We start from the raw sequence: 23,457 nt of genomic DNA on the forward strand, positions 1-23,457 counted from the left end.
TTTAGGAGGATTCTGTTGAGTACCCTTTAGGGTCCCTAAAGTACCCTAAAGTAGGGACTTGAGCAGAGTCATCTACAATGTGACCCAAGTGGGATTGTAAAATTTGGTGCTTCACTGCAATGGTTTGAAATTGGGAAACAGCTACTGTAGCATGGATAGTATCTCCTGGAGCACTATATTTTTTATAGAGGGACAGACAGTAGGCTGACAGGAAATGGGGGAGAGAGATGGGGGAGTGACATCATGCAGTAAAGGCCGTCGGGATCGGGAGTCAAACCCGCGGCACACTGCCAGACTTGGGCTACCGGCCAAGGTGCCTGGACCGCTGAGCCACGGCCCAGGCCCTTGGAGCACAACTTAACTTGATGATTATGTAAGAGATGTGACAGGCCTTTCTGTCAACATCTGCTAGCAAATACTCTATGGTGCTGGTTGAAGAATGGGAATGAGCCAGCTATAATCACACTACGCTTTTAATTTTTTTTAATATATTTGAAGACACGTGTAGGCTGTATTTCCAAGGGCGAAAAGTAGCATATTCATCTAGATAGATATTTACAACCACTCTGCTGTTCTGCTTAACAAAGCAACGGAAATGTCTTCCAAAAAGATTTGACATTTACACTGAATCGTTAAGGATATAATCTGTAATCACGTATATGCAGTCTCTATATGGGAATGCCCTGAGATTGTACTTAAAGAATGTGAGAGGGAACATAATAAAGCCAGATGCATACGTCGTTGCACAATGGTATGGTAAATAGCCGACCTACAAGCTCACAACGGATCACACCGACCTGCAGCACATTGAGAGCTTGTCGGTTGCCTTTATTTGATGAGTGACATCGTGCAAAGTAGTCACAGACGGTGGCAGAGCTGGAACCACTGGAACCACCCATTAAAACCGGGAAAGCATCCGTGTAATTTTTGTTGAGTGGTGCAAACCACTCCAACAACCAGCTTTGTCTGTATGTTTGTGTACCTGTGTACCTACGTGTCCGTGCAAAGGTGAGCATGGTTACTATGGTTAGTGTGTGACGTCACTGACATAGCTGATCAGACTATATAAGACCTTGCACCACTCAGTTCACACGGGTGTGATTTTTTTTATTTTACCGTTGGCTATTCAAAAATAGCAGATCTAAAAGCTTGCGTCACTTTGTGTAGCGCTGCAAGCTTGTACATCTGCTGTTTTTTTACATTTTTGAAAGATCATTCAGAAATTTGACAAATTTTGAATAAAGTTTGCGGTTATATCAATGTGGGGGTTCTTGGCACTAAATAGTTTGAGAACTACTGATTTAGAAGGCATTTGTGGCTCAAGAGGTAGAGCAGGTCGTCCAATGATCCATGGGTCGGCGGTTCGAATCCGGCTCCTCCTGTCTACATGTCGAAGTGTCCTTGGGCAAGACACTGAACCCCAAATTGCTCCCGATGTGCTGGTTGGTACCTTGCATGGCTTCCGCCGCAATCGGTGTATGAATGTGTGTGTGAATGGGTGAATGTAATGCACAATCTATGTAAAAGCGCCTTGGATAAAGGCGCTATATAAATGCACCATTTACCATTTACCATTTAGAATCAGTCTCAGGTTGTAATTGGTAACTTAAAACCACAGAACCTGGTGACCTCTCCCCCTATGCAATGGCCACCTAAGTCCCCTGGCAAACTGCAGTGAACTCAGGAAATGTACTTGTAAGCGACAACTGTACAGGTAGCAAATGTCAAGCAACCAATTATCTGCTGATGAAGAGTATAGGAGCCGGCGTGGTGGTGGGAAAAGTACTCACATTTTCTACTTAAGTAAAAGCGCCAATACTGCAATATATTACAAGTAAAAGTCTGGAATTCAAAGTGTAAAATGTGAAAGTTGTAACCTCTGTGCCCAGAGTCACATTATTTCTATGTATTTTTTGTTTGCAATGTTTCAATTATGATGTACTTTGCTATTTTTCAACTAATCTGCTGGTCTATGTGACTTTACTATTTATCTTCTGCACTCTGTGCTACAAGAAGCCAGTGAGATGTTCATGTTAGGGCTGTATGCATTTGTTGCTATGGGAACAATCTCTGATTGGGAAGCCCCACCCAAGGCTCACCTAGCCTGATTGGTGATGATGGGGCAATCAGATGGGCAATCTGATGGGCAATCAGAATGTTTGGGCCACCTGGAGTACAGTAATGGTTGTACAGTAAATATTGTTGCAACCGTTATAAAGTAGGCCTACAAAAGTATTGGCATCAAAATGTACTTAAAAGTACCAAAAGTAAAAGCACTCATTTTAGCAGATCTACAGGCTCACAATGTGTCACATCGCAAATACTCAAGTAAATACAAATACATCAAAATTGTACTTAACCCATTTTGGGCGGGAACCCCTTTTGGTGTTAGCATTATGTTATGCTTTAGCTATTGAAAAATAGCAGATCTACAAGCTCATAGCGCGCCACCGAGTGGCGCGCTACGAGCTTGTATGTCTGCTATTTTTGAAAAATCGTAAAAATGCAGCACAAATATTTGAATTTTTCGGTTTTTTTGACAGGCCTAAATGGGTTAAGTACAGTACTTAACTACCAGTGGCTGTGCGTACTCACGCTGCCCAGATTGACTTCTCCCTTGCCCCCTCTGGAGAACTGTCTGGTCAGCTGGTACAGCATGGTGCGGCCCCGCCTCCTGGCCCTGCTGAAGTGAGAAGTACTCTTCCTGATCTGCCGCTTCTCCTCGGAGACTGTGGGCGACACGGACACGGGTCAGAGGTTAAGACGGTCGGGGACACGGGTCAGAGGTTAAGACGGTCGGAGACACGGACACGGGTCAGAGGTTAAGACTGTCGGGGACACAGACATGGGTCAGAGGTTAAGACGGTCGGGGACACAGACACGGGTCAGAGGTTAAGACGGTCAGGGACACGGGTCAGAGGTTAAGACGGTCGGGGACACGGGTCAGAGGTTAAGACGGTCGGGGACACGGACACGGGTCAGAGGTTAAGACGGTCGGGGACACGGGTCAGAGGTTAAGACGGTCGGGGACACGGACACGGGTCAGAGGTTAAGACGGTCGGGGACACGGACACGGGTCAGAGGTTAAGACGGTCGGGGACACGGACACGGGTCAGAGGTTAAGACGGTCGGGGACACGGACACGGGTCAGAGGTTAAGACGGTCGGGGACACGGGTCAGAGGTTAAGACGGTCGGGGACACGGACACGGGTCAGAGGTTAAGACGGTCAGGGACACGGGTCAGAGGTTAAGACGGTCGGGGACATGGACACGGGTCAGAGGTTAAGACGGTCGGGGACACGGACACGGGTCAGAGGTTAAGACGTTCGGCGGTCAAGGAATCACATTCGTTTTTTTCGTCTCCATCTGGACTGATTTGTCCGCTTATTCTTTGTTTTGCAAAAGGATAGGCGAAATGGCTTCACCTTTTTGGTCAGAAGTGTTATTTTCTAAATTACCTATGGAATTTAAACTACACTATGTCACCACAAAAATGTACTGAAATAAACTAAACTAAATATAAAGGACATTGCTAGTTTATCTGTTGGCATGTGTTCATATGCCCAATTTTGGAAATGTGAATTTTGGAGATTTTGTTATACAAAGATTTCTATTTTCAGAGAATTTGTATTTGTGGTTTCAGTTTGTTGAGACTTGTCTACATACAAGATTCAAAAACACCCTATCACATCCGATAGAAAAATGCATTTGGTTAACACCTTGAGGGTGCCTACTTAATGCCTATTAGTGCCTATTAATAAAATGTGCCCATCATTTATAGCGCCCGGACCACTTTTACCGACGGACCGGATGTTGTTGTGAATGTGTGTGTAGCAGCTAACAATAGCCACACCACTCTAGAGTCGATCGACAACAACGGGAGGTAAGAATAAATCTATCGCGACTAGCGACTGGACCGCGGAGGGCCGTCAAAAACAGGATCTTTTTTTCATAATTAGACGGGATGATTTAGATCGCGAGTTATGAATGTTTTAAGATTTCCGTTGTCGTCAGCTAAACAGGCAGGGAACATTTTCGATGACGTGTCACTGTTGTGCAACACCGAGGATTGCGCAACAAGCGCCTCTAGGCTGTAGAGCGATGCGCTCAGTTTTCATAGCACTAAGTTGACGGGCAAATGACCGTGCACTTGAACTTGACGGTGATCTCCGTCCTGCGCCTCCAAGGTGTTAATAGGGTCTCTCGAACAACAACATATACATTCATGAAAGACATTGTTAAAAAAAAGACACACAATTCTATAAATATGAAATATGAGCAGGTACTGTGCAGGAGTGCATTAATAAAATGTGACAGTTTATTTGTCCTCGTTTTAAAATGAATATTGCAGTGGGATCTTCTTGTGATACATGGTATATCTTGCAGCTTTGTCTCTCATGGGCTTAATTTGTGCTGGATCTGGCCGGAGCAGCATGGGGCTCCGGAACCTGCCCAGTGTGCTCTGGGGAATAGAAGGTGTTCCGTCACCTCAAATGCACATACAATACATTTATATTTAGGCTATTTAGTATGCATTCGAGCTTTCCAGCACTCTCGCCAGAGAGATACAGTAATGCTGTTTCTACATGCCTCCCCAGCTGCTGTTTCTTTTACGTAAGAATCATTCATAAATAGTATTATTTTGATTTGAATATAAACAAATATCTAATTGCATGTAATATAAACGCGGGGGAGACGCCAAGTACAGCTAAAAATAATACTAGCGATGTTGGATGCATCATAAACTAATAATTCGTCCAATGTCATTCTAGGCGATCTGTGACTTTTAATAAAACTTTCCAATGTCGTCCTTAGCAGAGAATTATTTATTTGATGTGCAGGAAAGTGCCCCTTATGCCATTTGATCCAACTTTCTGGGGTTATTTTACGGTATTTTTATTTTATTTTATTTTATTTTGGATCAGGGCTTCAAGGTCAAGGCCAGGGTTTTCTCTTTCTTCCGCTAAGTTTTGAGTCTTTAGTTTGCCCTTTAACACACTTAATAAGCTGAGCCTGCACTGCTGAGGTGAAAAAGCACAGCCCTTCAGTGAAATGTTCAGCACCTGGACTTCCATTCAACAGCATTACTGAAGAATGACAGCTTCTTCCCCCTCGGGCCAAGTGTTTGGCATTTGTGACAGACTGTGCTCAGGCTCTGGATCAGCACGTCACGTTGCCCTGTGGAAAGCACTGGCTGCTTCCAATAAATGAATGCCAGCTCTACTGTCTGTAACACATCGCGAGGTAGAGGGGGGTGACAATGACAAACAAGAAAGGGCCCCCGAACATGAAAGCCAGGGGGCCAGGAGATGGGGCCCAATTATAAATCATGTCTAGAATGGAACATATGAAAGGAGGGTGTTTGGGGGGAGGGTTTCAAAGCCCCTACATGTGGCGTAGCGTCTGTGTGGTTGCCGTGGTGTCCTTCCTTACCGTGCTTTTCTGTGATGTCCTTGAACGAGAAGAGGAACAGGACCATTTCTCCTTTCTCGTTCTTTATGGGAACAATGTCCAGCAGACACCAGAAGGCCGTCCCTGAGAACAAAACCAGTGTCCATTTGAAGCACATGAAGTAGAACACAGTCAAATCTGGTGTTCATTTAACTCTTAAACATTCTATTATACACAAACAAAGGATAATAAGAATGAAAGCATGAAGAGTGGTACAAGAAAAGAAATGAATGAGCAAAATAAACTAGAAATCACCGTTGTATGTCTCTGCCAACCAATTGCCGTTAACGTGTATGTCCAGATTCATATAGTGTACTAAGTGTAGTGAATGAAAACATTTAAGCCTCATTAACTTGACCCTCGGACCAGCTTCTAAACGGTTCATCCTTTAATCCAAGTGGACTTTGAATGCCAATTAAATTCCAGCTAAAGCCATTAAATTCCCACAAGGCACTGCTAAGATATTGTGTTCAAGAAAACGGGACAGACAGGAGATATGAGGTCACAGTGACTTTGACCTTTGACAACCTATACTTCTAAGCATTGTCATAGACAGCAAGAAGACGATGTGTTTAATGCCAAATGTTAATGAAATGCGCTCAAGGCATTCGTGAGATATTGCGTTGTCAAGGTTGGGACAGATGGAAGGACCAATTAAGGGACAATGCAAAAAACAGACAGCCTCCCCTGGTTGTATATGTTGGTGGAGGCGTGGGAGGGCAGTGGGATGTATGGTGCTTGCTTCCTCATTCTAGGCTTCCTAATCAAGTGCTACCCGACACCTGTGAGCTCCCATAACATTCTTAAAAAAGGAGCGAATTGCATTTTCTTAATTGTTAACTAGACTTATTAAACAGACGATATATAATTTTCAAAATTAGGTAGTATCTTTAATCCTTTGGTAAGGCTGGGCGATATAAGCGTCAGTTCCGGGAGAGGGAACTGACGCCAAGTAGAGGTAATGCTATAATTAATTACATAGGATTTGTCTTTAAAATAGTAAATGGTGTATTTATATAGCGCCTTTATCCAAAGAGCAGATTGTGCATTACATTCACCCACACAGCATTCATATACCGATGGCAGAGGAAACCATGCAAGGCCTGCACATCGGGAGCAATTAGAGGTTCAGCGCCTTGCTCAAGGACACTTCGGGTGTACTCTGGGGAGCTCGAGATCGAACTGGGAACCTCACGGTTCCCATCCAGCCGCCCTACCGGCCACTCTACCCCTGAGCCACTGCTTTCCAATGTTTCCAATGTAAACCCAAATAGTTTCCAATGTAAACCCAAATAGAGCACATATAGGTTTGGGAGTAATGTCTGTCTTTTTTCATTTAATAAATGGAACAAAAAACACAATGAAAATGAGCTCTATTGAGCTTTATTATGTTTTTCCCTCTTGACAGATTCGTACAAATATATTTATGCATTACGCGTTGTCAATAAAGATGTTAATGGATAAATCACAGACCGTGTGTCTTCTATAATCTTGTGCATAGCTATTAAGACAGCATGCGAAAATAAGGCGCAGCCTGGTTGATATCAAAAGAGATGGTTGTGAGAGAGTGAGAGAGAGAGAGAGAGAGAGAGAGAGAGAGATGGAGATAAAGACGGGGAAAGATAAATAAACAAAACTAGAGCGGTGCCCGTTGAGCACTGGCCCATATATGGAGTTCTTTATGCCCATATATGGAGTTCTTTATCAGGCATGCGCAAATATGGAGTCTATATGCAGATGTCAGAACATCATTGTGATGTCAGAACAGGCCAGCTCCGTATATGGAGATCCAGGGGTGATCACTCAATTGGCTAATTTGGGCCCTGTACAGAGCCTCGAGTTAGGTGCATTACAGACGTACAGACAGACAGACAGACGTACAGACAGACAGACGTACAGACAGACAGACAGACGTACAGACAGACAGACGTACAGACAGACAGACAGACAGACAGACAGACAGACGTACAGACAGACGTACAGACAGACGTACAGACAGACGTACAGACAGACGTACAGACAGACAGACAGACAGACAGACAGACAGACAGACAGACAGACAGACAGACAGACAGACGTGGTGCATTTATAGATAGATTTCTTTTATATATTTTAATTATTTATACACAGTAGTAAAAACAGTAGATCTGCTATTTTCAGTAGTTTGAGTCGCGGGCAAATGTCTAATCTCTCTTTTGGAAGTTTGGGAATCACTGACATACAGGATGGCTGCAGGTTTTAGATGGAGAGAGAGAGAGAGTGTTTTAACGATGGACCCACTACCCAGCGAGCTCATTAAGCAGTCAGCACAAGATGTACTCCATCTCAGCACATCTGTTCCGTGTCTCCTACACCCTGTTGCGCAGGTGGCCTGTCTGTGAGTGTGCTTATGTGCAAGTGTACGCGTTAAGAGTGAGACAGAGCCAGCCGAGCAGACAAGAGTTAGAGAGATGTTGTTACAGGTGTCTGTCGTGTTAGCAAGGGAGAGCATTTGGAGTTAGCATTTGGAGAGCCAAAGTTCTCCAAATGCACTACACATGCAGTGATGTGGGTCTGTCTGCTCTGCAGTTAGTTCTGTCTGTCGGCTGACGGGCCCAGGAAGAAGTTCTGTCTGTCGGCTGACGGGCTCAGGAAGAAGCAGAGGAATACAAATGCCCTTCTATGCTGCACCCGCAGCCTCCAGGACGAGCCTCTGTAATCCCTCATATAGAAATTAGCGACACACTGGTTCACACCATTGGATTGGAAAGCATTAGCTCTCTGTTGAGCGAACCTAAGCCTGTTGGACCATCCGGGAGGCTTAAGGAGGTCTTGTGTGGTCGGTCTCCTTACCGTGTAGTATGACTTACTGCAAGGAGAGTAGGGCTCCATTAAGTTTACAAGGATTTTGTTGAGGGTTTAACTTCCAATTATAAGCTACTCTTATAAAATATATGCACACGCGCACTCGCACACGTCGCACACGCACACACACACACTTCCATCATGGTCCTTTTGAGTGCAAATGTGTGTGACATACTGTACACTGTACAGTATGTGATTCATTGCAGGCGGTTTCCATTACATCAATGAACAGTACAGAGTCTGTTTCCATTGCTCTGCCTGCTGCTTTGGCAGCTTTATCATGATCGTAGCATCACAGCAGACCATGTGGATATTACTAATCTGACCAGATTGGTCAACTGTGAAAATAAAACTCGATGTTGGGAGTCAATATCACGTCCTAGAATAGAAAATGAGCTCAGCAGAGCACACACCTTGGCCACTGAGGCAGTTTGTCCATGAGGTGTCATGGTGCCTTGCACACTGACACATGCACTTTTGTGAAAAGGTATTATTATTATTATAATTTTTGTATGCAATAAAACAAGATTTAATTGTGGTCTAAAATATTGTGCTGTATGTATTTATTAATTTACTATATCTGAAAAGGGTAGATCAATATAATAATATTAGAAAAAGGTTATTAAGTGGAAGTGAGTGTGTCCCAACTACAGTAAGTGCGCTTCCCAGGAGTCCAATGACACCTCACAAGGATCCTTGCGGAAATAAAGCAGTCTAACGATTTGAATCGACAGACTTTGGCCTTGTGCCAAGGAAGCACAGATAAAAAAAGCAGATTCATCTCTATAAAGGGAACAAGACATGAGTATACCCCAGGTGTCTATCCTTGTCCCATTCTGTTTCTCTCTCCACACCAAACATCGTCAAAAATAGCCCAACACAACACCTTACAATGTGACACATTGTGAGCTTGTACAGTAGACCTGCCGAGTTAAAAATAAATAATCAATCTTAAAATGTTCAACCTCTTTACCCACTGCCTCCAAATCCCAGACTTCCTTTAACCCATTTTGGGCGGGAACCCCTTTTGGTGTTAGCATTATGTTATGCTTTAGCTATTGAAAAATAGCAGATCTACAAGCTCATAGCGCGTCACCGAGTGGCGCGCTAAAAGTTTGTAGGTCTGCTATTTTTAAAAAATCGAAGAATGACATAGCTTTTTCAGAATCTGATATCAGGTCAAAATGGGTTAATTTTAGAACCGATAAATTATTGTAAAAAGAATATATATTTGTAATCTACAAATACATTCCGCCCTGCTACTGGACCTGGGATTATTTTCCAACACTGTTGCATCCCAGCCATGTTCATCCCCTCACCGTTCTTCTTGTAGAAGTGGACCTCGGCCTGGTATTCCTCGCGGCTCTCCATGGCCTTCTCCATCTGCTGGGCGACGTGCTCGCTGGTGTCGGCGCCGTACAGGAAGCGGCAGCTGCAGTTCTTCTGCATCACCTCGGTCCGGACGTAGCCCGTCAGCTCACAGAAGCCATCCGAGCAGTAGACGATGGGGTAGCCGCGGTGTCCCTGGGCGTTGCCCAGCAGGAAGTTGCTATCTGCAGGGAAGGAACCAATGAGTAAAAAAAAAGTACGAAAACGTTGCCAGGTGGAGTCTTGACACAAAGACAATCTTCATTGAAGGCTATACAGAATTTCAGTATATATATTTCAGTATATGCTCAGTAAAATCCTCAGGATCAACTCTGAGAGTACACAAATGTGAAGTGAGGTCTGGGTGGAGTTCCCTGGCAAAATGTGTTAATGTAGCATCACGTTTAACCACTTTAACCCAGATACATCTACTATTTGAAAATAGTGATGCGATGCATTGTGGGTCTGCTATTTAAAAAAGAAAAGAAAAAGGAAGAAAAAGAAAAAAGAAATGTGAAATATTTTTAAACATTTTAACAACACAATTCTTGTATGGTATGTATACAAAATATTTTCTGGTCCACTCCACGGCCAGACCACTGCCATAAGGGACCAAATCAATGGTCCGATATGTTATCTCTCATAGAGTCATAAGACGTTTTTTTATCCAGAGCGACTTCTAAGTGCAAGATTGAAATAAGCAGAGAAAGGGGCCATTCATCATACATTTGTTACTTTAGACGCTATTTAATACGTTAATACGTATGTTTTTGAAGCATATGGCTGGCGTTTAGTTCACACACCAATAACTATAAAGATGAAGTTAAAAATCGTTCACACCACAACTAATCAACTATAACAAAAAGTGCTTGGTATGAACGGCCCATTAAGCATGAACCCACAACAAACAACAGGATAAACAGTCATACGTAGGCAGAGTGCAGAGAGAACAATGAAACAATGAAACCAGGTAAACAATGAACCACACATCAGGATTGTACTGTGTGCATATACTCAAATGAATAAATTAACAGATAAAGTGATACACGTTTGGCTATAAACGTATCAACTGCATTGCAGCTTCACTGGCTTTGCAATTATTCCAGCACCACGGACAGCTCCTCTCCGAATAGCAGAGTTCCAGCCTGTACTGTATTACAACTGTATTCATTTAGCCCATTTTGGGCGGGAACCCCTTTTGGTGTTAGCATTATGTTATGCTTTAGCTATTGAAAAATAGCAGATCTACAAGCCCATTACGAGCTTGTAGGTCTGCTATTTTTGAAAAATCTAAGAACCACTGACATAGAAACATAGCTTTTTCAGAAAACTGTCAGGATGTAGAAGACATTTTTAGAATCTGATCTCAGGTCAACATGGGTTAGTTATACCTGCGAGGCATCCAATGACACCAGTTTTCTGTCTCCGAGGATTACATTCCAGGACCTCTATAGTGACAGCCCCATGCTGACACTGATGCTCACGGGGCATATACTCTCACTTGTCTTGAGAATGGTGCATGCTACAGTAACTGCACTGCATTGAATTCTAATTTAGGTACAGGTACAGTATATGTGACTGACTCACTCCTCTTACTGTATCTCCTGTTATAGAGCAGCTATTTTTCACCATCTGTATATGCATACTATGCTACTATATATATGTTTTTCTTCTTCTTTTTTTGTCCATGTCAATACTGTTCTTGTGAAGAACTTTTGTTAGAAATCAACTTCCTGCTGGCGTAGCAGTCCGGTCACTTACAATATAGGCTCCAAAGTAGCCAGCAGACAGCGTATCGCAGGTTCAAGTCCTGGACCCAACGGCCTTTGCTGCTAGCCTGGCTAATAAGCCAGACCGAATCAGCCGTTGGCAAAAAAAAAATTGCCTGCCGGTGGATTACGATCTGGAGAGGCTCAATTGTACACCCATTTCCTACACCGGAGAACTGGTGTGGCCAATCGGGACACGGTATGCAATATGGGCGGGCTTTGGTACAGTGACGTTCAATGCTTGAGACCTTTGACTGACAGTAGCTCTGACCAATTGCGTCAAAGAGAAAATGTTTGAACCCGCCCCCTGGGAAACAAGATCCATACACAGCATCTCGAGACTCAAATACCACACGACAGTGTGATTTGAGTCTGGCTTATTAGCCAGGCTACTTTGCTGCATGTTAACTCCCAACCTCTCTCCCTGTTTCTACAAGCTACAACATTGTACACTCTTTCTACAGTGAGCTTGGCATAGGCTACTTCAACGAGCACTTGGCACATGGACATGGCACTTTTCTGTACAGAAATACCACAGATGTCTTTTAAATAATTAATAACAGTCTGTTTTTTTTTTAAATCTATGTGAAGGCACAAAGAAGGGTCTACTACTACACAGCCAAATCTGCCGTTTTAAATTTACCTTTGGGAGTTTTATCAACCACGCGTTTAGCATAGCAATTATACAGTAGTATCACAGACATTTATCTAGTGTCCTCCCGCGTATAACTGTCGTATCCCTAGTTTGGGAGTGCCATTATTCCAAAATGAGCGTACAATGTCGTACTATGAAGTATATAGGGCTTAAGTGGTTAAGGGTTTAGCAATGTTATCAACCGATAATCACCAATATGTTCCTTATCAGACCATGCAATGGAGCAATATGTGACCGGGTCTGGCAAATAGGGCCTCACCTCGAGTATTTTTTCAGTTTTTTACAGATTATTAAAGTACAGAATGTAAGCTTTCATATGAAAATATTTGAAGGAGATATGACCATTTTAAAATGATTGTGCCGTTTTACTGAGAAGCTGAGAAAAACCCCTTTGAATGTTCACAACATTTCAACACCTAGAGCTGGCTAGCCTACTTTGACTTATAAATGTATACATTTAATTTGCCCAAATCAATAATCTGTTGGAATGAAAACTTTCTTCAACATTCAAGCTGTGTTAATATGAAAAGAAATGCGACTAGGAAACGCGGAAGTGAAATGACTGCCGCCGAAGCGAAAACATTGTGAAACTGCGCTATACAACAACTTCGCTTTATGTTTACATACGTGGCTGGTTAAGACCGAGGTTAGGGTTTGTTAGTAGTCGGACAACGCGATCGACCGTAAGACAACGGCTGACAACAAATATATACAATATACAATATTACAATATTGCATTGTCTTGATAAGGGCTGAGGACGGGAGATTAATTAATCTGATAACATCTGAAACCGCTATCATGGGTAGAGAGAGATGGGGAGTGACACGCAGCAAAGGTCATCGGGATCTGATTTTGGATATGAAACCGCGACACACTGTCAGTCTGGATTAACAGCCTAGATGCCCGGGCGACTATGCCAGCCGTCCAGGCCCAAATCAATCAAGGAAGTTTTTTTTTTTTAAGAGTAACCCACGTTTCTGCTCAATCAATAACAAATTAACAAGGTATGAAACTGTCCTGCTAACACACCGTGTTAGAGCAATTAAAAAGTGGCCCTGGTGTTTCACTTTTGAGTCACACCTGTGATTCTGTCACCAAAAGTGGTACCAAGCGACGCCTCACAGCAAGCCGACAAGTGAACACATCAGACACCAGTTGAGCTACGCCAGGCAGGGAGAGACACGACAAGCAGCCAGACGGAGTGCTGTGATTTCCTGTGTGAATGTTGGTGGGGGCGTCGCGCAGCACAGAGAGAGCAGTTGTGGAAGTATAACAACTTTACTCAAGGAAAAGTACAAAGATACTCGCATTAAAATATACTTAAAGGGGAATACCACTCATTTTCAACATTGTACTATGTCATTAATATACCTTAGAGATGTAAGAAATACGTCGAAATGTATCAAAATGCTTTGAAAATAGCAGATCTACAAGCTCACAACATGTCATTGTGGGACGCGATGTGAGTTTGTAGATCGGCTATTTTCAAATAGCCTAATATATATGCATAAGGCTGAAGTGGTTTTGTAATAATAATCAAAATCTACAAAGTAACAAATTTGTCAAATAATTGTAGTGGAGTAAAAAGTACAATATTTGCCTCTGAGATGTACTGTAGTGGACCATAAGTAAACGTATTGAAAATACACTCAGTGAGTTAAACTTTAAAGTCCAGTACTTGAGTAAATGTAGCCTACTGTACACCACTGCAGAGCAGGCCCTGATGTGGCAAGAGGCCACTCAAATATGCCAGCATGCATTAATGTTATTGATTAATATGTAAATACTGGGACTCTAATATGCTGCCAAGCGTGCCCCAGAATTCCAAGCAGCACCTGTGATTGTAGACAGTAGACACACATGGACAGATTATATATTCCACTTGTAGTCAGAATGACTAATTTAATCATTCAGATTAAAAATGCTAAAGTAAACATCTCAATTGGAATAGAATATGCCATTCCGGTCTGACTCGAATACATTTTCATTCGGGTTTGGAGGGGTGGTATAAACCGTTTGAATCGTGGATAAACACTTTATTCCTAATGCTCCTGGGAGTTTGGAATATTATTTTACACATGTCCCTCCCTTAGTAGTAGCATTCTGAATGAATGAGGAACGAGGAGTACTTTTATTTGGGTATGAATTTCTGTTCGGAATGAATTAATTGAATGAATAAATAGTGTCCATCCATACTCCACACTCATAGCAATTTGGTGGCATTTGCGGTCATACATCAGTCCATTGTTCCAAATCAGTCGCTCAGTCTGTCCTCATCCATAATATTTCTCCTCAGTGAGTTGACCAATGCGTCTGAAATTGCAAATGTGCATTGACTATTGGCGTATGCAGGGAGGGAAGATGCTCTTCCCAAATTAAAGATATTAGCATTTTTGCAACGGGCCATGGGATCCTTAGTCACGGTCCCATAGCCCAGACGGATGTCAACGCCGTGGTTTTATTGGTTATTGGTTGGTTGTCAGGATGAAGTGACGACCAGTCACGACCTGGCTTCACTTCACTTCACTGACTACTGACTAGTTATTATTTAAATCTAAAGTCATATTTTGGTCACACAGTTTATTTTGTAGAGAAAATCACACAGTTTACCAATTTATTATCCTCCTATATGAAGTACGTAGCATTTCCTGCTCCATCTCTCACATGGCTGTGCAAAGTAGCAACCTGGAAACATTCAGGTTGTAGAAGGTTATCATTCCCAGAACGTACCGACATGTTTTAAAAGGCTAGAGGATAGACCAGACCCATCAGCAAAGGATTCAGACCTAATGTCCTTAATGCAGACTAATGCGTTTTTCGTCAATTTGCCGCCGTTTTTCCGAAAAACCTTGTTTAGACCTTGTTTGTCTAAACAAAGGACCTTTAGACAATCAACAAGAACAGTAAGCCTGAAGAACATTCTGTACCTGTTCCTCCCACTGTGGCTGTGTGTGAAAGAGCTATGAGACATCAGAGTTCTCTCCACTCAAACACAGCGGAGGACCTGACCTTATTACTGTCAGCATTGAAGGGCCTATTTCGGAGGACTTCAAGGAACACCTGATTCGCACCGGGACAAAGGGCAAGAAGGCTGCGTTATATGACATTATAACACAGGTAGTTCCGACCAAGCATTGGTTGAAATAGGTTCTCTACCCAATACCAATGCTTAAATCAGCATGATGGAACACCTAGCCCTGGGACTAATCACATTAATAAAATCACTCCGTAGTCCGCACCTGATCAGGCCTAATATGGCACAGCTGCTGCACCTGTGCCGCCCTGTCCTAGCCTACTGGAGGGAAAAACAAAAACAACAACAGCCTGCAAGCACCGGAGAACAACAAACAACCAGTACCCCGTTGAGAAATGGATCATTTTGATTTATTTGTTGGACTTACTAGTGATGAATTGCTGTAAGTCAAGTGTATTTTATACTTTGTGGTACGACTGTATCGCGCATCGAAAATAGCCAATCTACAAGTTCACAATGCGTCGTTGTGAACGTGTAGTGTTATAAGCTCGGAGTCGTAGATCAGTTATTTTGGCCACCCGACAAGGTCGTACAAATGGAGCATATATTGGAATTCCTCCCACTGACTGCACCGGGCCGGCTTTAACAGCTCAGCTGTGTTGATTGGTGAGACGGAGCCTCAGAGAGCTGCTACTTTGAATCAACAGGGACTATTTAATGTCAGTCAGATGAACTCTTCTATTTACAGGGAAACGGATAGGAATAGCCAAACATTATATTTTGATAGCTAATTGCCCCACAACATCAATAAATATTGATGGGTTTTGTTTTGTTGGTAACGGTTGTATAATCGCAATATTACACTTGAGGGTGTGCTTTACCGTGATTTTGTGCGTACAGCTAATCTCCGGCACCGTTGGCCCGGTCGATGCCAAACTGTACACACACACACTCCCTGGATGCCAATGACGGACCTCTGCCCCAATCTTTCCACAACGGCCGATTATAGCGCCACCATGAGGCAGATTATTGCAAAACACATTTCTTTATATTACTATTTTATCCATACATCACACTACTCACGCTGAGTAGATGATAAAATGACCACATTTTATTTTGAAAGTGAAATAACCCTTTAATATAAGTTCCTGACCGTATGTAGCCTACTTTAAATGATTAGTAAGCTATGTTACTTCAAATACAGTATGTGGATCTCGGGAAGCACATAAAATGGTGTGGCTCTAATGTGGCACACACACACACACACACACACACACACACACTATCTAACTGAGGAACTTAGTGCCAGTCCTGCCACAAAGGTGGAAAATGTTAGTCTGAAGCCCGACTGTGATTATAAGAACTGTGTCGTGAAGGAGAGCTCAGCATCTGTCACTGTGCTTTTCACAAGGCAGCACTTTAATTGGCCGTCCTCAACGGGAAGCAGGCCACGAGGGACTCGTTTTTTGGAGCTTTTTTGACAGCCCCTTAGGGGCACATACACTCAGCGAGCAGCCACCAAACTGTCGCCTCCAAATTAAAGACAGACACGGCCGAGAGCCGTCGACCACACAAATGAAGTCAATGGAAGCTTGACACCGTTTCATGTAAGTTGCTCCCCCGACCCTCAGCACGGTGACATTGAAGAGAAGACTTTTTATTCCACTTTCTCCCACAGAGAGATCGTTCAGCACGGTGACACCGAAGAGTATTTATTCCAACTTATCTTAAGACAGGAGATCTCTCTGAAACCGGCATCAAGGTGAATGACTGAATACAATCAGACTTCGGCTATGAAGCTATCAATATTTGAGAGGTCAAACTGCTCCGGATAAAATAGGCTTTCAAGCTTTTGCCACTTTAAATTTACATAGAGAAGTAAATAGGGATAGAGCCAATTTCATAGTGAGGTATGATGATAGCATACCTGTACTGTATGCCTCATATAGTGTCCTAAAGATACTCTCTGTCCTCTGTTTCACCCTGTCATGTAGAGCAGGGTGAGATCCCATCCTATATTAAAATTCCCTTGTGGGTCGACGGTGGGTGTCACAAACAAGATGTCCATATTTGAAGACTATCCTGGCGTACAGACGGTTATATAAATCTGCTGGTGTGTGTCACACATGACATCACACTCTAATACGTATCACAGAGGACCTGAGGGAGAGCATTGCCTGATGTGAAGTCAGTCGGATCGGTGGTTGTCCAGAACCACTGATCCGACCGATATGCCAACAATACAATCCAATCCAACACATAGGCATGATATTATGGAGATCCAGTGTACCAGAAGAACTATGGGTTGTCGTGATATAGCTTAAATATTGTCTTAATAGAATTACATTAAAGTCATACCACTTTTCTGAATGTGTTCTGTGTGAAATTATCAACAATGCCTCTACATATGTACACGTCATATTATATACTATAGCCCAGGAGTGGGCAACTTTGACGATGGAGAGGGCCACTATATTTCCACACTCACTCCCTAGGGCCATATATTACTGTCGTAGCAAAAATAGCCGATCTACAAGCTCAAAACGCGTCGCGCTGCGACGCGTTTTGAGCTTGTAGATCGGCTATTTTTGCTATCTTCAAATTGACATCTTGAATTATTTGTTGCTCTTTTTTTTATTGGAATCCTGAAAATTAACTTTTTTATGTAATTTCAAATGCCTTTAATTATACTTGTTGATCATTTAGCTACTAATTTAGACTGAAGTAAATAAAGCAGGTCATGTTTGCATGTTGTGGAATTGTAACAATAACCAATATTATATCAGTATTCTGACATTAACCTGAGGGCCACATTAAGTGAAGGTGGGGGCCGCATGTGGCCCCCGGGCCGCCAGTTGCCCACCCCTGCTATAGCCTATCACCCAACTCTACCGGCATGAATCCCAGCAATTTATACGGTATAGACTTTGTTGACCGGAATGGTCTGTACTTGATCCCCTTCTTTTACACAAAATATCGGCAAAAATGTTGCTGTTCTAGAAGCTCACAACGCTATTGCTGTTATTGACGAAGGTGTTTCTGCAATAACATGCACAGCATAGAGACGTAGGGTTTCAACAAGGAACCAGCTACATCATACATCGTTTGGTGAACACCTCCTCAGAGCCCATTCATCTCTGCTTTATGTAATGTTTGCCCAAGAATAAACACACACAGCCTCTACTCAGCATCCCTAAAATTGGTCTTGTAAATAGGTCAAGGGCAGGTACAGTCATAAATCACTGTGTACAGTACGTGTAACATCAGTGCTGCAAACCTCCAAACCTCCTAACACCTGGAAAAACGCTGCGATTGTGCTGAGGTATTACTTTTTCCTCATAACTCAAACACGCTGATACAATTTACAATTTACAATTTAGGCATTAGGCAAGAACAAATGCATGGGAATACATCACATATATAAAATGCATTTATCATGAAACATGCGTAAGCTAAGAACGTAACTAGAACATATCTATATAATGACACTATACATATAAACTATACATATATACTATACTATCTATATATACAAGTGAGAAGTTGTACCCAACCCAGGAAAAGGGACCCAAAGTCACACACTGCATACGCCACTGACACGTCACTGACACACTGCAACACACTACACTCACACGGCACTGACGTCACACACTTACCCTCCGCGTCGTTCGGCCGCTATCTCCTCATATCGCGCCCAACGCCGACCCTCAAAACCACCCGCGGAACATTACTCATTGCACTGACACCAATGTTGCCTCACTTCCACACTCACGCCACAATCGTCCCAACCACCCACACCCCCTGAACACTGTTGCCACGTCTATGAAAACCAAGCCCACAAAAAATGCCACTCAACACGCCACTTACACACACTACAACTCGCTTACAACTCGCGCACCTGGCAACACTGCATCCTGCATCCATTGGCTACCATTTTGCCACTGATAATTTATTGCCACATCTAAGAAAACCAAGCCCGCAAACCCTGACTTCCTACAGGCTACTTACACACACTACCACTCGCTTACAATACACGGACCTGCCAACACTAACATGCCCTCTTCCATTGGCTCTATCCCCAACACGAGCTTCCATGTTACATTGCGCACTTCCGAAAAGACAACCGGAAGTTACACACTACACACACATTACAAGAACAAGACGAACACAACACTACACACACACACACACACACACACACACACACACACACGGGTTGCCAGGTCTATGAAAACGAAGCCCACAAAAACTGCCACTCAACACCCTACTTACACACACTACAACTCGCGAACCTGGCAACATTGTAAGCACAGCACAACACACACACACACACACACACACTCATTCTAACTTGGATGGACAGCGCCGCGATTACATACACAGTTTACCATACGTCCTCTTTTGGGGGCCTGTCCGGCCAGTCCGGGTGGTTTTATAAATTCCTTCAAATGTCCGGGGTTTTACACGTATCGCCTGTAGTGTATCGCTACGCTCACAGACCATTCACACCAATGTGTATTACAATGCACGTTCAATGGTTCGTCGTGGAAAAACACTGTGAGAGGTGGACTTTCAGCCCGAACCCCGGAATGTGTATTCTTCATAACTCTGCATGCGCTGCACGCTGACACCACTACCACTGGTCCCGACCGCAGATCAGAGAAAGGCTCGCTGGCTGCTCCGCTGTCTGCAGATAGACAGACAGCGGAGAACTATCTCATCATTGACATGCAGAAAAAGTAGGCTGCTGTTTTCTTAGCTTTGTGACTGACCAATGACAAGCACATTGTATTGTCTGCAAAGGAACTATGTGTCTGTCACAAATAAAAGTTCTGTCCTGCAAGCCCATGTCATGTCAACACAGACAAGGCAGCTGTGCGCGCGGTGAGTCCTGCAAATTATAATGACCCAATATTATTTTGTACAACCTAGCAAAGCATAAGATATGACGGTTTGGAGAATAGGCTGGTCTCTCTTTTTACAACAGATAAGCCATTGCATACAGGTTCTCAAACTTTTTAATTTCAAGGACCCCCATAACTCTGAGAGTCAAACCAAATGGACCCATAAGAGTCCCATTTGATTCCATTTGTACAGTATCAGAGTTAAAAGTTATAAAAGAGTCCATTTGGTTACATTTGTACACTCTCAGAGTTACAGACCTGTAAGGGTCCATTTGGGTCCATGTGTTACACTCTCAGAGTTACAGACCTATAATGGGTCCATTTGGAACCCCCTCAAGGAACCATGAGGGTCCCTGGATCACACCTTTCAGAGCCACTGCTTTAAATAAATACATAACTAATATAGAGCATATTTGATCCATTTATTGTTAGGCTATAGATTCTTTTGACATCTGAATTTAACAGAACCGCCCACGCACGGCACATGCACGACGTGCACGCGCATGTGCACATCCACATCCACATGCACGCGCGCATGTGTCCTCTTTTTGGTAATTCAGAATATGGTATGCCTACACAGTTAAAATAATGCAAACACGCAAATTGCGCGAACGACTGCGTCGACACCTGGCGTGGAACAAACCGAGGCGCATATATGGATAAGAACAACAACGCTACACGCGCGCGCGCGCACGCGCTGCAACACAAAACAGCTGCATAAAACGCGTGTCACTGTGGACTTCTGTATCTGTGGACTTCTGTATCGCAACGCGGGGCAACGCAACTCTGGGATGAGCGGGCCGAAGGCCCGCGAAATTCTAGTGCTATACATATGTACTATGATGTGCTATGACTACATACAATGCAATTATTGTGCTGTCTACATGACATGCTATAAGTCTGTTTCAAATGCTATATAAGTCTAAGAAGTGCTGTCTAAGGGGGGTAGGATAAGTGCTATGGGCCATGATGGACTCTGAAAAGGTGGGTCTTCAGACTACGGCGGAAGATTGGGAGTGATGCTGCAGTTCTGATTGCAACGGGGAGTGCATTCCACAGTTTTGGGGCCAGAACTGTGGTGATTTGCTAATGCTGAAACATGTTTGAACAGTGTGATCAAGTGTTGATCAACGGAATAAAACTAAGGCGATAGGGTAAACTGTTTTCTACATGAAAATAAACTCATGTGAATCGCTCGCCCCGTTGCCTCCAGAAGCTTTCCAGTAACCTGCTGGTTGAGGCAGACCTGCTGTTATAGTAAGCTGGGGATATGGTGCTCCTCCTCTACAGACTGTTATTACTCTGTTGTGCTGAAGATTTTGGTGTCCTTGACTCCTTCTTCGACACACTAATGATCTGCACACTACCCCACTCACGTAAACACATGGGCTATTCAGCTGTCCCATACCAAAGACAATATACCTTTTCTTGTACGTATTGTACTGTATATGTTTCCTGCTGCCAGTAACTATGAAAAGATAAGCAAATATATATAAAATAGGGCAAAGAGCTGCCTGTTTTCTCTTCAATAATGAAGTATATGATAGTATAGGATTCGTCTTTTTTCATATTATATTACTGTATTTTGGAAATTACGTCATATGATACAGGCAAATCTATGGACTTTTTTTTAAAAGGAATTTAATGAACATATTTAGTTTGACCTTTGATCACACATACTTCTAATCAATTCATACTCGAGTCCAAGTGGACATTTGTGCCAAATGTCATGACATTCCCTCAAGGCATTACTGAGATATTGCATTCACAAGTTTGGGAGATGGATGTACGGACGGACAACCCAAAAAACACCTCTGGCCACGGCTGTCCACTGGCATAGGCATACAAATAGCAACACTGTAACACTCTTCTTATAGTCTGCTAAATGTGGAAATGACACCATGCCTGTTTGCTAGTGTGAGAGATGTAATCTTTTTTTAATCTTTGGAATTCATTCAAGGAAGAGTCCTCATTCCACATGGCAAAGTGCAAAATGAAAACATGACTAGCGGTCAGCCAATTCAGCTATGTACCATCTGCACAATAAAACATCACCCAAACACCGTTGCAGGGGGTGTGCAGTATGTGTGCATCTGTTTGCATGTGCTGTACAGTTGAAGGCCATCGATATTGTCCTTTTCTTTTTGCTGAGGTTTGCGTGATCTGCGCAAAAGGACAGTTAACCCATTTTGGGCGGGAACCCCTTTTGGTGTTTTAAACATTATGTTATAATTTAGCTATTGAAAAATAGCAGATCTACAAGCTCATAGCGCGCCACCGAGTGGTGCGCTACGAGCTTGTAGATCTGCTATTTTTGAAAAATCGTGAAAATATTTATTTCAGAACTGGAGGATTTAGAAGGATTTTTTTAAATGTTGAGGTCAGGCCTAAATGGGTCAAATGATAAGGGACAATATCGGTGGCACCCAACTGTATGTTAGGATATGTGTGCACTGTGCAATTGTATGCCTGCACAATGCACATCACTGTGTATGAGATTGCAAACTCAATGTTTAAAACTGACTCGCAGTATACTGGGTTGGATGGTGTGTCACTTGCTGAAAATATCTACAAACTGAGCTTGCAGATCTGCGTATGACATAATAATTGAAGCATTAGGCCGTACACACAGTAGTAATCTTCTTACAGGGATATTGCTTGAACTGGCAGTACCCGCTGTGCCTCGTTCCTTTAATTACTGTACACATCTGTGTTCAGCCGACAGGCTGCCTGTAACTGTAATATGATGCGCTGATGCTCCACGCTACACATGCTAAAAGAAAAACGGGCGAACATCATGCCAACACAAGTGTGCTCTTGTGGGGAAAGGCGATGCAAATGTGATGATGCTACAAGCCCCGTGGGACTTTGCAAGTGTGCGGAGCTGTCACTGATAAAAGTGAACCATGTGGAAAAACGCTGGTCTGCTGAACAGAGCCTTGGAGACAAGTCAATGGGGATCATCAATCTAGAGTCGTGTGCTGTGATATTCAACTGTGTGCATATTTGCCTGTTGCTCTAATTTGTGGGAGTGTATTACAATGTATGTCAGGGAAATGTTGTGGAGCCTACTGTATGCAGTGTGTGAATGTGATGGTATGTTTGATGATAAATCTGTAAATTAAAAAAATAAACAATAATAAATTGGATCTATTCTATCTACGGTGTAACTGTTCATACACTGACAACAAAGCTTCGGATAAAGAAACCGACAATTTCCTGGTTGCTGTGCTGAACTAAAAAATCCACCAGTGCCGAGATCTGAAACCTGCAAGCATGTTATTGAAGAACTTCATTACAGCGCTGGCAAACCCAGACACCGCATCAAACCCTAGCATGTAGCTTTGAAGCCAAATGCCACCAAACTGTAACACTAAATACCGCCATGCCGCCAACCCCCCCCAACCTCAAAGAAACCAGAGCGAGAGCGAGGGAGACGAGTAAAGCAGACTGACAGTCCCCTGCCTGTCTTGTCTGCGGGGCCCAATCCT

At 43.1% G+C, this 23,457-nt stretch overlaps 1 protein-coding gene across 1 annotated transcript in view; it reads right to left on the reverse strand.

The window, feature by feature from the left end:
• LOC306915731 (voltage-gated delayed rectifier potassium channel KCNH4-like) overlaps positions 1–23,457 on the reverse strand; it is a 111,051-nt gene that overhangs the window by 65,528 nt on the left and 22,066 nt on the right. The window contains exons 6-8 of the mRNA XM_079493304.1: positions 9,615–9,848; positions 5,434–5,535; positions 2,596–2,729 (exon numbers count right to left, since the gene is read on the reverse strand). Coding sequence (XP_079349430.1) covers positions 2,596–2,729; positions 5,434–5,535; positions 9,615–9,848 — 470 coding nt within the window. The remainder of the gene's footprint in view (positions 1–2,595; positions 2,730–5,433; positions 5,536–9,614; positions 9,849–23,457) is intronic.

The sequence above is a fragment of the Electrona antarctica genome (assembly GCF_951216825.1).
Source record: "Electrona antarctica genome assembly, chromosome: 22".
In the NCBI taxonomy this organism is placed as follows: domain Eukaryota; kingdom Metazoa; phylum Chordata; class Actinopteri; order Myctophiformes; family Myctophidae; genus Electrona; species Electrona antarctica.